Source organism: Panicum virgatum, chromosome 9N (assembly GCF_016808335.1).
Source record: "Panicum virgatum strain AP13 chromosome 9N, P.virgatum_v5, whole genome shotgun sequence".
In the NCBI taxonomy this organism is placed as follows: domain Eukaryota; kingdom Viridiplantae; phylum Streptophyta; class Magnoliopsida; order Poales; family Poaceae; genus Panicum; species Panicum virgatum.
In genome coordinates, this window is record NC_053153.1 from 30154380 (window position 1) to 30170655 (window position 16276).

Here is a 16276-nt window from a genome sequence, read left to right on the forward strand (position 1 = left end):
AAGTTGCCTAGAATTTCAAAATCTACAACTTTACTATATAGCAATTCGCTTTCGTAATTCGTACCACCGTTCTTCTATGACTTCTCATGCTACCTCCACAATAATGCATCATGTTTTAATATAACCACTACTTCTTTAAAAAAATAACACATCTATTAATTGCAACATGATTTCGCAAATACATTACAACTAATTGTGCTCGGCTCTCCCCATAAAAAATATTTTACACCTTCTTTCACTACAATAAATACATCAACAAATATCGTAGCTCCATTTCAATACCCAAAATAATATACTACTTAAACAATAGTGTCATGATAATACAATACCCAAAATATATACCAAATGCAACAACGGGCTGCAGACCATGACACATATATGAAAATAACGGAGTGATGGATTTATCTTAACTACGTAGCTTAAAAAAACTATTACATACATCAACTAAAATTTGCATCAACTACAATACTATGATGCGGGATACAGGCCCCGTGTGGCAAATCCGCAGGCCTTTCTAGTATTATCTAATTGGACTCTTAACATATGAGAACCCATACTTTGAATTTATCTACCAAAGAAATAACATACCCTACCTTCTACTATTTCTTAAATCTGCAAATGTTGATACTATATCTTTTGAGAATAATCCATTATAGAACACAACCATAATTTTTCTGATAAATAAAGTATACTAGCAGAGGCCCACGTACGGCACATACGTGTGTAAAAAAACTCAGAAAATTAGAAATTTTCAAAACAGAACTGTTATGCATCTTCAATAAACTTGTGTGTTATGTCCATATACAACAAACCAAATTAGCGCACAAATCAATCAACAAATATTTAAGTGATGTAGAGGTAAGACAGAGAGTTATTTCACATAGAAATCAAATGGCTTAAACAGACCAGGTAAGCACGAGCATTGGCATCAAAAACTTTTCAACATGAAGAAGAATTAGGGCCTCACATGATTGCTTTGTCATCCTCAAATTGAGCTGCAGTAGAAGGCTCCAAGGCCGTTTTCGTTGCTGCCAAATATCCCCCCCCCTAAAAAAACTACATGCTCAAAGAAGACAAATATCAAACAATTATTTTTTGTAAATAATCATTATTGAGATAAGTCTTTTTGTCCTTGTACGATAGTCCTTTCCTCCCCCCCCCACCCCCCAACCCCTATAAGATAATTTGCCTATTTATCATCAACCATCAAGGAAATGCACGTGTTTTAAGTAAATAGCTCTGATACACTTTTCTTTTAGATTACACATATATCTTTTTCTAACATATTGGACAGTTAAATAAAACAACATGCATAAAAATACTCCAAATTACATGGGATGAACAGGGCAGAAACCTGAACTCTAGCTAGTACAGCGCAGCAGAACACACTATCAATATACTCTAATAGAATCTGACAGAACCCTGACTGAAGTCCACCCCAACATTTTGCAAGTAGACTATCAGTTAGTACTGCATACCCTTGTCTAAAGGACTGATCCAGGCTGTGGTAATGATATAACTCTAAAATGCATATTAACCTGGGAATAAATTGTTGGTATGTATATATATCAACCAGAATACCCAAATCAACAAATGATAATAGTATGCAGTAGTACTCAGTGTATTATAAGTTGATCGAATAAAACCATCTCAATTTAAATCCTATTACAGAAAAATGGGTGGATTATGATAGATCAGTAAATTTTCTGACAAAAGAAATGCACCCTCTTATATTGAACTGAACCTCATGGTCCTGACATTCAGATGATCAGATGGTAAATTACCAAAGCATTCATGGAAATCAATTGTCCTCTCCAGTCACTGATCTGCATGGGCATCAGCTCTCTCTGTTGACGCTGAAGATGCTTGTACTATCCGTTACCTATATCCCTTGTGAAGATGCTTGAACTTCTACAGTCATTGCTAAAATGAAGGAAAGTGGACAAGAACAGAGAATCATCAAAGGATAGTTTTTTTAGTACCGAATTGGCTAATTCAACCCAGTGAAATGGCAATAATTGAGATGCAGCATGCATGCAAATGTAAGGTATTGCTCACATGATAACTCAGAATAGCCAATCCATCATTTTTTCCCCATAAACCAGATATCAACATAGTGTACGACCCCAGAATTTTCTATTGTGAACATTATGTTAGCTTGGGGCAAACACATAGTAAGCAGCAGATTTACTTAGCTTGGGGCAAACACATAATATCCATCCAGAAATCACATCCGCCATGGTCCAAATAAAGTAGAGGTAGTTAAGATCCTCCTCTCGAAGAATCTTTGATCTGCATGCAAAGAGGAAATTAGAATGAGAAACATTCTCGTAGGGCACCCTTGGATCGATCTGCGTACCTTGGGGATTCGGGGTGAGGTAGACCAAGGAGCAACTTGCGCAGGGCGAGGAGCTCGACGGGGACCTGACTCGCTGCCTCACTGGAGCATCTCCACGGGAGGAATAGCAAGTTGCCGCGGAGAAGATTGGATCCCTGGGTCCGTCCAACGCTTCTGTTGCCATAGCCGGCTAGCCGCCGATGCAGAGAAGTGAGCGATCTCGCGGGAGCTGGCCGGCGGCGCCAGTCCCCGGATCGGCGACGGTAGGAGGGGAGCGGCGCCGTGAAGGAGAGCGATGTCGCAGGGGGTGCGGCGCAAGAGGTTGGTGCGGCGCCGGGAGGGATTGGGAACCGCAGGGCCGGAGCTCGCCGGGCGACGCGGACGCCGGCGGCGCGCGGGAGCAGGAGCTGTAGCTCGCCGGCGGCGCACGGAATCGCGCGGCCGGAGGGGCAGGCGGCGCACGGAATCGGCGGTGGTGAGGACGCCGCGCAACCGTAGGACGAGACGCTCCGCGCGATCATAGAGATCGTCCAGGGAGGGTGGGAGGTCGACGTTCCGCGCGGGAGATCGTTGAGCGAGCGAGGGAGGGAGGTCGGCGTTCTGCGAGGGCTTGCAACTCAAGGGCAAGTACGTTTACCTCTAGACGTTCGGCGCTGCGATGTGCGATCCGCGCCGGCTCGGCGGCGGTGAGGACGCCGCGCAACCGTAGGACGAGACGCTCCGTGCGATCATAGAGATCGTCCAGGGAGGGTGGGAGGTCGACGTTCCGCAAGGGCTTGCAACTCCGTGCCCTACGTGCAGGGTATCGCCGTGCCGACGGCGGCGGAGTTCCGCGCAGGAGATCGTCGAGGGAGGGAGGGAGGTCAGCGTTCCGCGACGTCTTGCAGGGAAGGTCGCGATCGTGCGGGCGCAAACTGAGGACGCAGGCTGGGAAGGTCGCGGGATTTTAAAATCAGCGCCGTGACCAGCGCGGCTCCGCGTTCCTGGTGGAAAAACCGGGTGGAAAACTGGTGGACGGGTGAAAAACCGGTGTGGGTAAAACCGGCGCCGTGGGTGCAACTCGCGGTGAAAAAAATCGGAGGGGGCAGGAGCGCGAGGCGACGATTCAACTGACGAAGGAATTGTTTTCGGCATGCCATCTCCCTGTCAAACATTTGATGTTTCCAGGTGGGTCTAAAAATAGAGTTTATGAGGTGGGTATGGGGGCTAAACTTGGTGATGAATATTTCAATTGTCGTGGATCCTTATAGTATAGATAGATAATGGACCAAAAATTGATTACAATGGTGTAATAAGTACCCTTAAACAAAACGATACGGATGACCTTAAACAGAATCAATTTGTTCACATGCTTGTGCCCCTTAATGGTTTGGTCGGAAGGAACCAATTAGGGTGTGGAACGACGATCAAGCAGACGAGCTCCTTCATCCACAGGGTAATCTTGCTTCTCTGTCAACTCTCCAGAGTCTATGCGACTGCAAAGTACCATGGCAGCATGAAGAAAAAAAAAAGTCAAACTGTTCTTTTGAAACTCTAATGTGTTAGGGTAAAACCAACAGCATTGACACTGAAATAAAATAGTATACATCAAGTGAGATATTTGTATTAAAATATGAATGGCTCTATTTCCAAGTCTGTAAGTTATCTCTGAAAACAATATTTTTGGTTCTTCTGCCAGTGGGATCCACGCTTTTGTTAGGTTTGGCCAGCATCCATGTAGTAGAACGTGAAACACCTCTGGATAAAGCAACATATAGTTGTCCGTGGGAGAAAACTGGTTCCGGAAGATAGATCCCAACATTCGGGATAGTTTGACCCTGAGCTTTATTTATAGTCATTGCAAAACGGAGCCTTACTGGAAATTGTTTCCACTTGAACTTAAAAGGTAGTGAAATATCCTCCGATGGAGACAAGGGTATTCTTGGTATAAAAACTCATTTGCCAGTATGCTGTCCATTTACAATTTCACAATCAATTGCATTGTCCTCAAACGCCTTCTTATTAATTTTACGTGTGATTTTCTGTTTACAAAATCTATCTTGTCTATTACTCGCGGACATAGCATGGGAGAAATTTACGTGGATTGCATGGGAGAAATTTACAAGATGTAAAGGCAGAGGTGGTTTGGGTTTCAGAGACCTCAAAATATTTAATCAGGCATTGTTGGCCAGACAAGCTTGGAGGTTGATTGAATTCCTGCCAAATTGTTGAAGGCCAAATACTTTCCTAATGGCGATTTACTGGACACTGCTTTCCCTACCCAGGTGTCGCCTACGTGGAGAGCCATAATGCATGGGTTAGAGCTACTGAAAAAGGGGGCAATTTGGAGAGTTGGTCGTGGTTCCAACATCAAGATTTGGAGGCATGCATGGATCCCAAGGGGGCTATCCCTGCAAGGAAAAGAAGGCCATGCCGCTTAAAGTGGGTCAGTAGCCTGATTGACGAGGAAACGAAGAGCTGGAAGGTAGATGTTCTGGAGCGATACTTTTACCAGCATGACGTGGAAGTTATTAAAACGGTCAAAATTCCGTGGAGCCCATCGGAGGATTTTGTGGCCTGGCATTTCGAGAAATCTGGTTGTTCCACTGTGCGGAGTGCATACAAGCTGGGAGTGAACTTGAAGGATGTCGATTCAGACTTGGGATCATCAAGTAGGCATCCAGACGGGAGTCGTACGGTGTGGAAGAAGTTCTGGTCCTTGCCGATCCCTCACAAAGTTCGTATCTTTGCGTGGAAATTGATCCATGGTGGGTTAGCAACAAATTCCAACAAGCACAGGAGGCGCCTGGAACCAGATGCCGAATGCAGCATATGTGGCTCAGGGGAGGAAACAGGGTATCACACGGTTATGCAATGCGACCATGCGAAGGCACTGAGAGGAGCAATGCGAACTTGTTGGCCGTTACCTGAGGAGAGACATCTTCGCCATACTGGGCCTGAATGGCTGCTAAACGTGATCGACTTGGTGGAGGCGGATGCTACAGGCCAGCTCATTCTTATCCTGTGGCGCTCTTGGTTCGTCCGCAACAGCTGGGTCCATGAGGGCAGATGGATCAATGGATCGGCATCGATCAACTTCCTAACAAGTTACTGGGAGAAACCTAGTAGCTATCTGGCGAGGCGTTGTGGACGAGAAGGGCAAGTGCCCGGTGGGGGACATCAGAGTTAGAAGCATTGCAAAACTGCCGAATGCTGACGAGTGATGGAAACCCCCGAAGGAGGGGTGGATCAAGATCAATGTGGATGGTGCCTACATGGAAAGCTCGAGAGAACCTGGTATTGGTGTGGTGATCCGTGACAGTTCGGGCTCGGTCCTGTTAACCGCTTGAAAATTTATCTCTGATGCAGGTTCGGCGGAGGAGGTGGAGGCGCTTGCATGCAAAGAAGGACTGACGTTGGCGGCTGAGTGGACGGCGTCCCCTTCGATCCTTGAGAGTGACTGCGCCAACATCATCAAGTATTTGCACCAGCCGGAACGTCGACGCTCGGCATCATACGCTTGCGCAGTTCGAAAAGGGCGGCCTGGTGCAAGTGGTAGTGCTTGCCGCCTGTGAACCGAGAGGTCACAGGTTCGAGCGGTGGCCTCTACACATTGTACGATGTGTGGGAAAGACCTCCCGCTAATAACCTCCCCCAGACCCCGCACAGTGCGGGAGCCTACGGCACTGGGTACGTCCTTTTTTTTATACGCTTGCGCAGTTCGCCAGATGTTTATCTCATAGTGCGGTCTGGCGCAATCGTTTTCCTTTTTGTGTGGAGCAGCTTGTTGCTCGGGATGTAAACTCTCATGCTAGTTAATATAGCTCTCTCCCTTTCGCAAAAAAAAAATATATCGTTTCTAGCTCTTTCTCTCTTAATCTCTTTTGGAGTTTTTTCATCAAACTTTCCTGAAAAGGCATTAATTAAATTAAAGGATTACAAAGACATAAATACAATAAACTCAATTTATTCAACGTATAACCCCTAGATTCGGTTGTGATCCCGAATAAATCATTGGAGGCACATATAGCTTGGGGTGTTTTCTCTTCACAGTTCACTGAATAAGCAAATAATATAAATTACTACGAAGCCATATAACACTTGCCCGATTATATGTAGCTTTTTCATTGAAAATCCAATCATAAAATCATACTGTACGTACCTTTTTCCAATCTATTTCCCATATTATCAGGTGTGAACGCCAAAAATTCTTTGCTTGGAAAAATAACATAATTACCATGGTTGGTAATCATATCATCATCATCATTATTCAATGTGTTAACCCTACATTCGGGTGTGACCCCGAATAAATCTTTGGAAGCACATATAGCTTGAGGTGTTTGCTCTCCACAGTTCACTGAATAAGCAAAAAAAATTAAATTATTACGAAGCTATATAACCATTGCCCATATCAAATATAATCAAAATATGTACCAGTCAGCCAATTATTGAAAAGCAAATCAGCCATGACACTCATAAAATTCTATATTCATGCAAAGCCATATAACCATACTGTACGTACCTTTTTTCAATTTATTTTCCATACTATCGTGTGTGAACGCCAAAGATTGATTGCTTGCAAAAATAGCGTTGTTACCATGAATCATGAAAGGCTGATTGAAACCTAATGGCGCTGAAAACAAAACCAAAAAACTGGGATTAAATATATTTGCTTGTGCTCTCCTGCATGAATATCATCAGGATACTTACCTGATGATGTGTCAGCATTGCCACGAACTGTTTGTAGCATGGTGGACACTTCCTGGACGGGCAAAATCAGAGGAACTAAATCCTCATCATTTTCATGGATGGGAAGAAGTCGCGTAAATCCTGTCAGCACAGACAAATATATTTGTTCTACCATATTAATTGACTCGTGTTCGTTCGACTGGATATATATTATTTGGTATAAACGGCACGCACCTGATGCTGGTACAGCAGTACCTATGTCTGAACCTATCATACTTTTTGAATCACCTGAGGCACATGGAACTTGTTGACTGATTCCGGCTTTCTTCCGTGAATAATTCTCCCTTATTTTTGCGTTCCTCTAGGCCTTTTGCTCATCTGTCAGCCTTGCATATCTATCTTTGTCCCTTTGCCGTTTTAAATCCAATGCTGAAAGCCCTGAACACAAAAAATATAACATCATTGAACACTATCATTGTCTAGGAACAAAATCACCGAAACTACAAACACGACATGCATAAGAGGAATTTTTGTCTGTCGTCCTGGATCTCTTTGCAACACAGGAATCAATCGTGTTTGTGACATCAGAAAGTGGAAGGCGTGACTCCATGGGTCAGCAGAATACAGATATATACAGGATGCACTGACACATCACATATAGAAGAAGAACAGCACCAAGATGAAAATACTTACGTAGGGCTCCCTGTTTCGGATGAACATTCAGCAAGCATTGGTCGCTTGCCACAGTGACGGTCCCGTGCATTCATCGTCTAGGCCAGAAAAGGACTTTGGTTGACGGAGGATCGATGACCTCCTGGTAGCGGCAGCTCTCCTATGTTGCCAGGGCTTGGCGCAGTCCCTAGCAGATGGCTGGGACCAGGTGGCGGCGCATCCACTGTCCGCCACGCTTCGCCTCGCCGGAACCTATTGCATCAAGCGCGTTGCTCTAGTGGATCGCCGGGACCAGGAGGCGGCGGCGCCACTCGTAGTCGACCTGGAACCCGGCCTTCCGGTAGTCGATCCCTTGCGACGCCGTTGAAGCGGGTTTCGCTGGAGCTCGACGCCGACGGGATCCCACCTCACGCCTGGAGTTTGACGCGGCCAACAAGTTGCTCTCCGACTACTGTTGGATCGAGCACTTGCACAGCAAGTCAGAGGACAAATATGATTAATTTGTCTACATCAAGATCACGGCTTGCATTGGACAACTTACAGCGTGGAATTCCTGATGGTGCTGCAACTTTCCCCTTGCTAGCATGGTACAGCGCAACGGCGGCCACCGGACGCAGGCGGACTGGCGGAGATCTGTTGCCGCCGTCTCCGGCACAGCGCAACGGCGGCCGCGCCGGACTCTGGCGGACTTTTTTTTTTCGGCGTCGCTTACGCGGAGCGGCCCTGTGCAATGCTCGGACTCAGTTTGCGTAGAAGGAAACCGCGTAATCAAAGGGGAATGCCAAAATTGAACCAGGTGGGTACACGGGTGGGTAAGCCAGGGCCAGTGAGAAAAACTTTTCGTTTTGGGGAGATTCATTTTGCATCATTCAATTTCTATAGGTTCACCATGGGTCCGTTCAGATTTAGGCCTGCCATGTGGGGTCGGCGTGAGAGGTACAATCCAATTAATTTTGGTGAGAAGGCTTTTTAATTTTTTTGGATCCTTATAGTATAGATAGACTTATAGTATAGAGATAGATAGATTTCTATAGGTTCATCATGGGTCCGCCCAGATTTAGGCCTGCCATGTGGGATCGGCGTGAGAGGTACAATCCAATTAATCTTGGTGAGAAAGTTTTTCAATTTCTTTGGATCCTTATAGTATAGATTTATATGAACAACATAAGTATCATCCAATTAAACTATAACACGTGAAAAGCCAACCATTTCTATTTATCCACCCACAGAAACAGCACACGCTAGTTCCGGGTGCCGCTACCATTTCCCGAATCGACAAATACAAAAGGGGCGCGACCGCTCGAAACCACCCAAAATTCCAACGCGAACCCCACGAAACCGAAACCCCAAAGTCCACGCGCGACGCGAGCAGGCAGCCAGAAAGAGAGAGAAAACAGATAGTGCGAAGAGCGAGACGGAAGGAGGGAGGGAGAAACAGGGAGCAAAACCCAAACCCTAACAATCATTTCCAGGCCCCCGCCTCGCGTCTCCAGAACGTTCCGGAACCTTCGAGGGACCTTCCGCAGGCGAGGCCTCGCTCCCCCGCCCGGATCTCCCCATTCCCCCTCGGCGGCCAGTGCGGCGGGATCCTGACGCTGGCGCTGTCTGTGGTGGGGTTTCGTGCAGGGGCAGGCGCCGAGCGCGGGTGTTTGGATCGGGGGAGGCAACGCTGGCGGCGCCCGGCGGCGGCAGGTGATGGCGGATCCGCCTGGCGGTGGGGGATCTAGGGCTTGCGTCTGCAGGGGGAGACAGGTCGAGGCGGCGGCGGCGGCGGGGCTGAGGCTCGGGAGAAGAGAGCAGGGGAGGGAGGGAGGATGCTGAGCGTGGTTCGGGTGCACCTGCCGTCGGAGATCCCGATCGTGGGCTGCGAGATCACGCCCTATGTGCTGCTGCGGCGGCCTGACGGTGCAGTCTCCACCGACGACGTGCCCGAAACCGCGCCCACCGATGGCCAGTTCATGCGGTACAGATGGTAAGCAGCTACTCATTGTAAATCTGCTATATATAGTTGATAGAACAAGTCATTTAGGCATATTTTATTGCTCTGCTATTGTTCGTCTGTCTGTGGTAGTGAATTTTGACCAATTTAGGGTTTCTTAGCAGATACCTTGATGCTTAAGCAGTTGCTAAACTCATATGAGTGCACATTTCTTGAACCAATTTGATCATATTTGGATTATGACTGTGCGATCAGAGCTTTTAATTGCACAAAAGCTCCTTTAATTTGGAAACAGGTGGAACCGTAAGTAATGTAAATGCTGGAACTCGCAGTTTATAATGTCACAGACAGATTGTAAGGTTGGAAACAAATCTGGGTACAAAACTCTAGATATATAATAATATTTAACCAATTTTTGAATGACACCACTCATCAGGTTTCTTAAATGGGGACGGAGACAGCTATTAGGCTAATTCAATGAACAGTTTGGTTACAACCATAGGCAGCTAGGAGTCATCAATTGTTTTTGTTTACGCACTATTTCCCTTGCTAGAATTTTGGCATCATTAAATGTTGTTTAACTCAGTTGAGGTCATCCAACTAGAAGTATTTGGGATCCACCAGTGGAAGCAATTTGTTTCCCTTGTCAGACACGAGTTGGTGTAAATTGGGTAAACCATTTCCACTAGTCAACGCAAGCTTACGGGTCATTTGATTCTGTACTTATGGGTCATCTCATTCTGTAAGATGGTTTATTCCTTGAAGTAAACAGCATGTTAACTTTGTGAGTTGAACTTGTAGGTGGCAATGCTGGTTATTAACTTTAATATTGTTCTGTTTCTGATGCTTGAAATAAACATTTATATAAATTACTAAATTGGAGCTGACCAGATTAGTTACTTTCATTCAACTGAAACCTATTCACTTACTTGATGATGGTTTTTTAACGTAAACCTGTTGGGACATATGTTTTAGCATTCTGAAGGAGTTAATGTACTGTAGATATGTAATGTGCTAGTAGATGTGGAGTTTTAGGGTGGTTCCTCTGAGCAGCAGCAATGGTGCTGAACCCAGGGACCAGCATCTAGTTGTGCAAGGAGAACAGAGGGAGGAACTGAATTTTCGTTTCTTGACGTAAATGAATGGGTAGCAATAAATAGATTTAATCTGAAATGAATGACACCTAAAACATGATAGATTAACAGCTTGAAGTACCTGCAGTACTGAAGGGTCACCATAGCAAGTTAAATTTTTTTAAATCATCCTGTGAGCATGATTCATAAGTTTTGTGCATGATGCTTTGTACTTATTCTCACTTTATTTGAGAGCCATGTAGGCCAATCTGCACAGATTAAAAACATATGCTAGATCCAAAAATAAAACATAGTTTTGCGCCTAGGACCTTAGATCTTCGAGTCTGGAGCTTGGTCTTTTGATCCCCAACTCTTCTTCCTTTTGGTTGATATTCGTTCCGGGGCCTTTAGTTCCACTATTTAGAAAAATCTCTTGTGTAATTAATTGTTTTGTACTAATGTTTTTAAAAAAAACTGTGGCAGCCCACTATGCACACAAACCTATTTTTCTCATAGGTATTAATAGTATCACAGTGATACCAATGAAGCACTAGCGGTTAGAAAAAAAAACAATGAAAAATGGCCACACATACCTTTTATTAGATGACATTCTGCAATCATTCAACCTCCTTCACAGTTCACAACATTAATGTAGGAGTAGAGAGTGATCATATTGCAATAACTACCCCCTCTGTTAATTCGTACTTCAAAGTACTTTATGTACTTCTAGTGGGCATTTTACTGTCCTTTTAGTAGTTTCTCTGAGCCTTCTGCATGTCCAGTTGTGGTTATGTTGATTTGGTTTCTTACTTGAAGGTATCGCATACAGAGCGATCGGAAAGTTCCTATCTGCAGTGTACATCCAATGGAACAAGCAACAATTCAGTGCCTCGGTTGTCTCAAGTCAAAAATACCTGTTACTAAGAGCTACCACTGTTCAGCTAAATGCTTCTCTGATGCATGGCAGCACCACAAGGTTTTGCATGAGCGAGCTAGTAGTGCTTTAAATGAAAATGGAGCTGAAGAAGAGGAGTTATTTGGTAGATTTGGCTGTGGTGGTTCTGGAGTTCTAAGTACTGCTGGGTCTGGTTCATTGTCAAATTTTGGACAGAGCCCTAGTGTTAGTAATGGGCCTGTGCCTTTGTATCCCTCGGGCACTGATAAGAACTCTGGAGAGACTTGGTTTGAAGTTGGACGTTCGCGGACATATACACCGTCAGCTGATGATATTGGGCATGCACTAAAATTTGAGTGTGTAGCTGTGGATTCAGAAAAAAGGTCTCCAGTGGGGCCTCCGACTTCAATTATGACATCACGTGTAATCCCTGCACCAACTCCCACCCCACGTCGCCTTATCCAAGTGAACGGAGATGTTTTAGGTCACTTGGATTTAGACAGCCAAACTTCATCGCTAGGGACATTCACTGTGTTGTCCTACAATATTCTTGCTGATGCATATGCTACAAGTGATGCATATAGCTACTGCCCAACATGGGCACTTTCCTGGGCTTACAGAAGACAAAACTTGTTGCGTGAAATTATTGGTTATCATGCTGATATCATTTGTCTTCAGGAGGTATAATATTCTAACCTATCTCTCCAATTTATTTTTTCTGGCAAACCTTTTTTTAGATTAAGCAAGTCTAGCGCTGTGTAATCCAAAGAATGTAAGAATTATACTTTTAGATATGTCTGCAATGTTGTTGAGCTGAGTGTGTTCTGCTTAGCTGAAATCAATTCTGTCCTTGTATATGACCCATAGTTTTTTTCTTTTAATTGGATAGGAGCGCTTGGAGACTAGCTATCAATGTGCCTGAACCTTGAACTTATTTCTTTCGGGTTTCATCTCTAGCCTACCCCAACTTGCTTGGGAAAAAAGGCTATGTTGTTGTTGTTGTTGTTGTTGTAATCTGCTTGCATTTATGTTATGCTCTTCACAACCTTTTTTTTTTCTTGAAGGCTGCTCTTTGCAATATTGGTCTCTTGATTTTTGACCTAAATGGATATTATAGTACAATTAAGGCTAAACCATGACAAATAATTGGTGGAATCTTTTCATAAGTTAAATCCAATCAGTACCAATGGTCATCAAAACCAACTAAATCTCCCTTTTTAGGTACAATTAAACCACTTCGAAGATTTTTTTGCACCTGAGCTTGACAAACATGGATATCAGGCGCTTTACAAGAAAAGGACAACAGAGGTAACTTTGAGTTGCTTTTATTTTTTAATTTTGTTCGATACCATTTGCTAGCCTATTTGATCCTCCTCAATTGCTGTCACAGGTGTATTCTGGAAATCCTATGGCCATTGATGGCTGTGCTACCTTTTTCCGCAGAGACAAATTTTCTCATGTTAAAAAATATGAGGTACATTCACTGCCAGGTTCATTGTTAACTGCTGGCTTGCATCTTTCTAATTCTTGCACCTGCTTCTGTAGGTTGAGTTCAATAAGGCTGCACAGTCATTAACAGATGCGATTATTCCCGCTGCTCAGAAACGGGTGGCTTTAAGCCGATTGATTAAAGTAAGAAAAAAAATATTTTGTATGCTCAGCATTAATTCTATTTACGAATTTTAATTATCTTCTTTTTTTCATTTCCTTTGAAGGACAACATTGCACTAATTGCGGTTTTAGAAGCCAAATTTGGTAATCATGGAGCTGAAAATCCTGGTAAAAGGCAGCTCCTTTGTGTGGTACGTGAACTTCTCTTCTTGTTTTGGTGTGTACGAAGAACTAATCTATGTCAGAATTGTCAGATGCATAATATCATCCTCATGTAGAAACTTGATGTCTTTACCATTCTTCTCTTGTTTTTGAGGCCTGCTTTGCTACAGAATTTCTATCGTGTTTCTCTGTTTTTAGTCATATATATGTGTCTCTTTCCTTGACTCTTTTCACACGCAATGTATTTTGTTGTCACGAGGATCCCAGCTTCTCAGGTCTCTTATTTTCAATGATTTCAATTCACAGGCAAATACACATATAAATGTCCATCAAGACCTGAAAGATGTGAAGCTTTGGGAGGTTGGTATCATCACATTATATGCGCTAGCAGTCTCTGTCATCTCAATTATTCACGACAACAATAATTATTGATTTTTTTTCAGGTTCATACCCTCCTAAAAGGATTGGAGAAGATAGCGGTGAGTGCAGACATTCCTATGTTGGTCTGTGGAGATTTCAATTCAACCCCTGGGAGGTGTGTGTGAATATCAGGCAATATTTACCAGGCTTTATATGTTCTTGAACCATGAATTTCTAAGCACACAATTGTATCTTTCAGTTCTCCACATGGGCTTCTTGCAGTGGGTAAGGTTGATCAACTACATCCAGATCTGGCCATAGACCCCCTTGGAATATTACGCCCTCCAAGCAAGTTGAACCATCAGCTTCCTCTGGTACAGTTAATTGTCATGGTTCTGTTATCCTTTTTTTAAATCCGTCAATCTGTCGTGGTTTTGTTATGCATTTTTTGATCTAGTCATGCTCTGACCAAAGGTGTTGCTTGATTATAGGTCAGTACATATTCTTCTTTTGCAAGAATGGTAGGTGTTGGCTATGATTTAGAGCACCAGCGGAGAAGGATGGACCCAGCAACAAATGAACCGCTCTTCACAAATTGCACAAGAGATTTCACTGGGACTGTCGATTACATATTTTACACAGGTTTGTGCATGGCTACTCATCACTGCATATGTAGGATTTTTATTATATTGTTGCAGCCTTTATAGCAGATATTGTGGTCGTACTGGTTGATGACGGCCATGTCTGCTCTCTTCTTTCAGCGGATTCATTGACAGTGGAGTCGTTATTGGAACTTCTGGATGAGGAAAGCTTAAGAAAAGACACAGCTCTCCCTTCACCTGAGTGGTCATCAGATCACATTGCGCTCTTGGCCGAGTTCCGGTGCAAGCCTAGAATCAGACGGTGATATGCTAGGTATGTAACAACTAACAAGGAAATCAGTGATGTCATATTGTTGCTTTTTTGTTCACATGACCAGCATGGAGTTTACAGGCACTTTTTGCTGCACCACAGATAATTTAATCTGCGTATTGTAGGTTCATCATAGTCTGATCTTCTGGATCTTGCTTTTGCTTGGGGGAAAGAATGTAATACTGCGAAACATGCCAAATTTCTGATATGTGCTTAGAGAAAAGCTTCCTTTACAATGCTTCGTTTATTAGTCAATCTAAGCCATATGACATTCAGATTCTGGTTGTGTGCAATTAGCACACCATGTTTGTTATTCATTGTAATCATCAGTTCATCACGCTCACTGAATCTCTCCAGGTCTTTAACAAAAGGTTAACTTCAGCATCCTTGGTGGTGGAACAGTCTTCCATGGTGGAAGTTGTGGCTTGGCGGAACGCAGGCCCTCGGGGAAGCAAGCAGTCTTAGGAAGCGGCCTCAGGATTGGGAAGGAGGCTTGTAACTTTGATTTTACCCCCCTTACATTTCTCTCAGCTCATGATATTTAAGCTGCCCCTGTGTACCATTACTTTCTATAGAAGAAAATACTTGAGAGAAACATTTAACAGCCACAGCTTGTAAGCCTTTTTTTCCTTCTTTTTTTCTTTAACTTTGATCTCCTTCCGTTTGGTTTCTGGAGCAGTTTTAGTTTACCTTTCTTTTTGCTGTTGTCTGACTCTCAACTCCTTGCTGCATGCAAGGTGTAGTGTACCCCTCAGCCTCTCTGAATCTTGTACCGATGGAATGCAGACTCCAGGTGTGGTTGGTGCCGTGAACTCAAGTCACAGGTAACAAGCTCATGGTTGGTGCCTGGGTGGCACTCATGGGGTCATGGCCGGTAGTGTGGTGTGGTGCCGTAATTTTTGTTGTACGTGAATGGAAGCTAGCCGTATGGGTTTGGGTCGCTGGCCCTGTGAAGCTGTGAGATCCTGTCTGTCACCTGTGCGGCTGTTCCACCTTGTGACAAGTTGGTTGGAGCATGTCCTTTGCCTAAACTGCCAATGCACGAGGGTACGCAGCACGCACAGCTTGGTTCCCTTGGTTTCCCCTACCAAACTGGCACGGTGGCACCTAACACGTTGGCGGTGGCGGTTAACCCGAAGTTTTGGATGTCGGACGTACAGCCTTTCTTTGCCTTGCTCAGCTGAACGGCATGACATGGACAGCTAGAGAATATGACATCCAGATCCCGGTCAGTGCCAGGGCCTGGCAAACGTTGACCCGTCATTGTAGTTGTACGTCAAAAAGTCCAAGCAGCCGCGCGTCGGGAAATTTTGGGTGTGTTTAGTTCCCTCATTTTGCGTTTTTGCAAGGGAATCTTTAATATTTGAAGTATTAAATGTAGACTAATTATAAAACTAATTACAGATTTCGTCTGTAAACTACGAGACGAATCTAATGAGCATAATTAATCCATCATTAGAGCATGTTTACTGTCCATTTTTGTAATGCGATTTATTTTTTGACTAAATTTAGTACACCATGCAAGCGATTTACAAAAATTTTCTGTTTTGCATTTACATGATTTAAACACGGCCTTTAAGAGGTTTTCGACCGCGGAATACCGGACCACGCGCACGTACCCCGGTCCCACTGACCGCCGGGCCCGG

The 16276-nt window shown here is 44.1% G+C and overlaps 1 protein-coding gene across 2 annotated transcripts; it reads left to right on the forward strand.

Moving 5' to 3' along the window:
- Positions 1–8984: 8984 nt before the first annotated feature.
- LOC120689569 (carbon catabolite repressor protein 4 homolog 1-like) lies at positions 8985–15436 on the forward strand. Of its 2 annotated transcripts, XR_005681319.1 has the most exons (14): positions 8991–9204; positions 9305–9650; positions 11507–12266; positions 12807–12893; positions 12976–13059; positions 13131–13217; positions 13301–13387; positions 13665–13718; positions 13802–13893; positions 13978–14092; positions 14210–14360; positions 14480–14633; positions 14756–14806; positions 14988–15436. XR_005681319.1 is itself a non-coding variant. In XM_039971871.1 (13 exons), exons 2-12 carry the CDS (start codon positions 9493–9495, stop codon positions 14623–14625), a joined length of 1821 nt encoding a protein of 606 aa, XP_039827805.1. In that variant the 5' UTR covers positions 8985–9204; positions 9305–9492; the 3' UTR covers positions 14626–14633; positions 14988–15436. The 2 variants fall into 2 exon arrangements, 1 of the variants encoding a protein (XP_039827805.1); XM_039971871.1 differs by lacking the exon at positions 14756–14806 and having other exon boundaries at positions 8985–9204.
- The last annotated feature ends 840 nt before the right edge of the window (positions 15437–16276 follow it).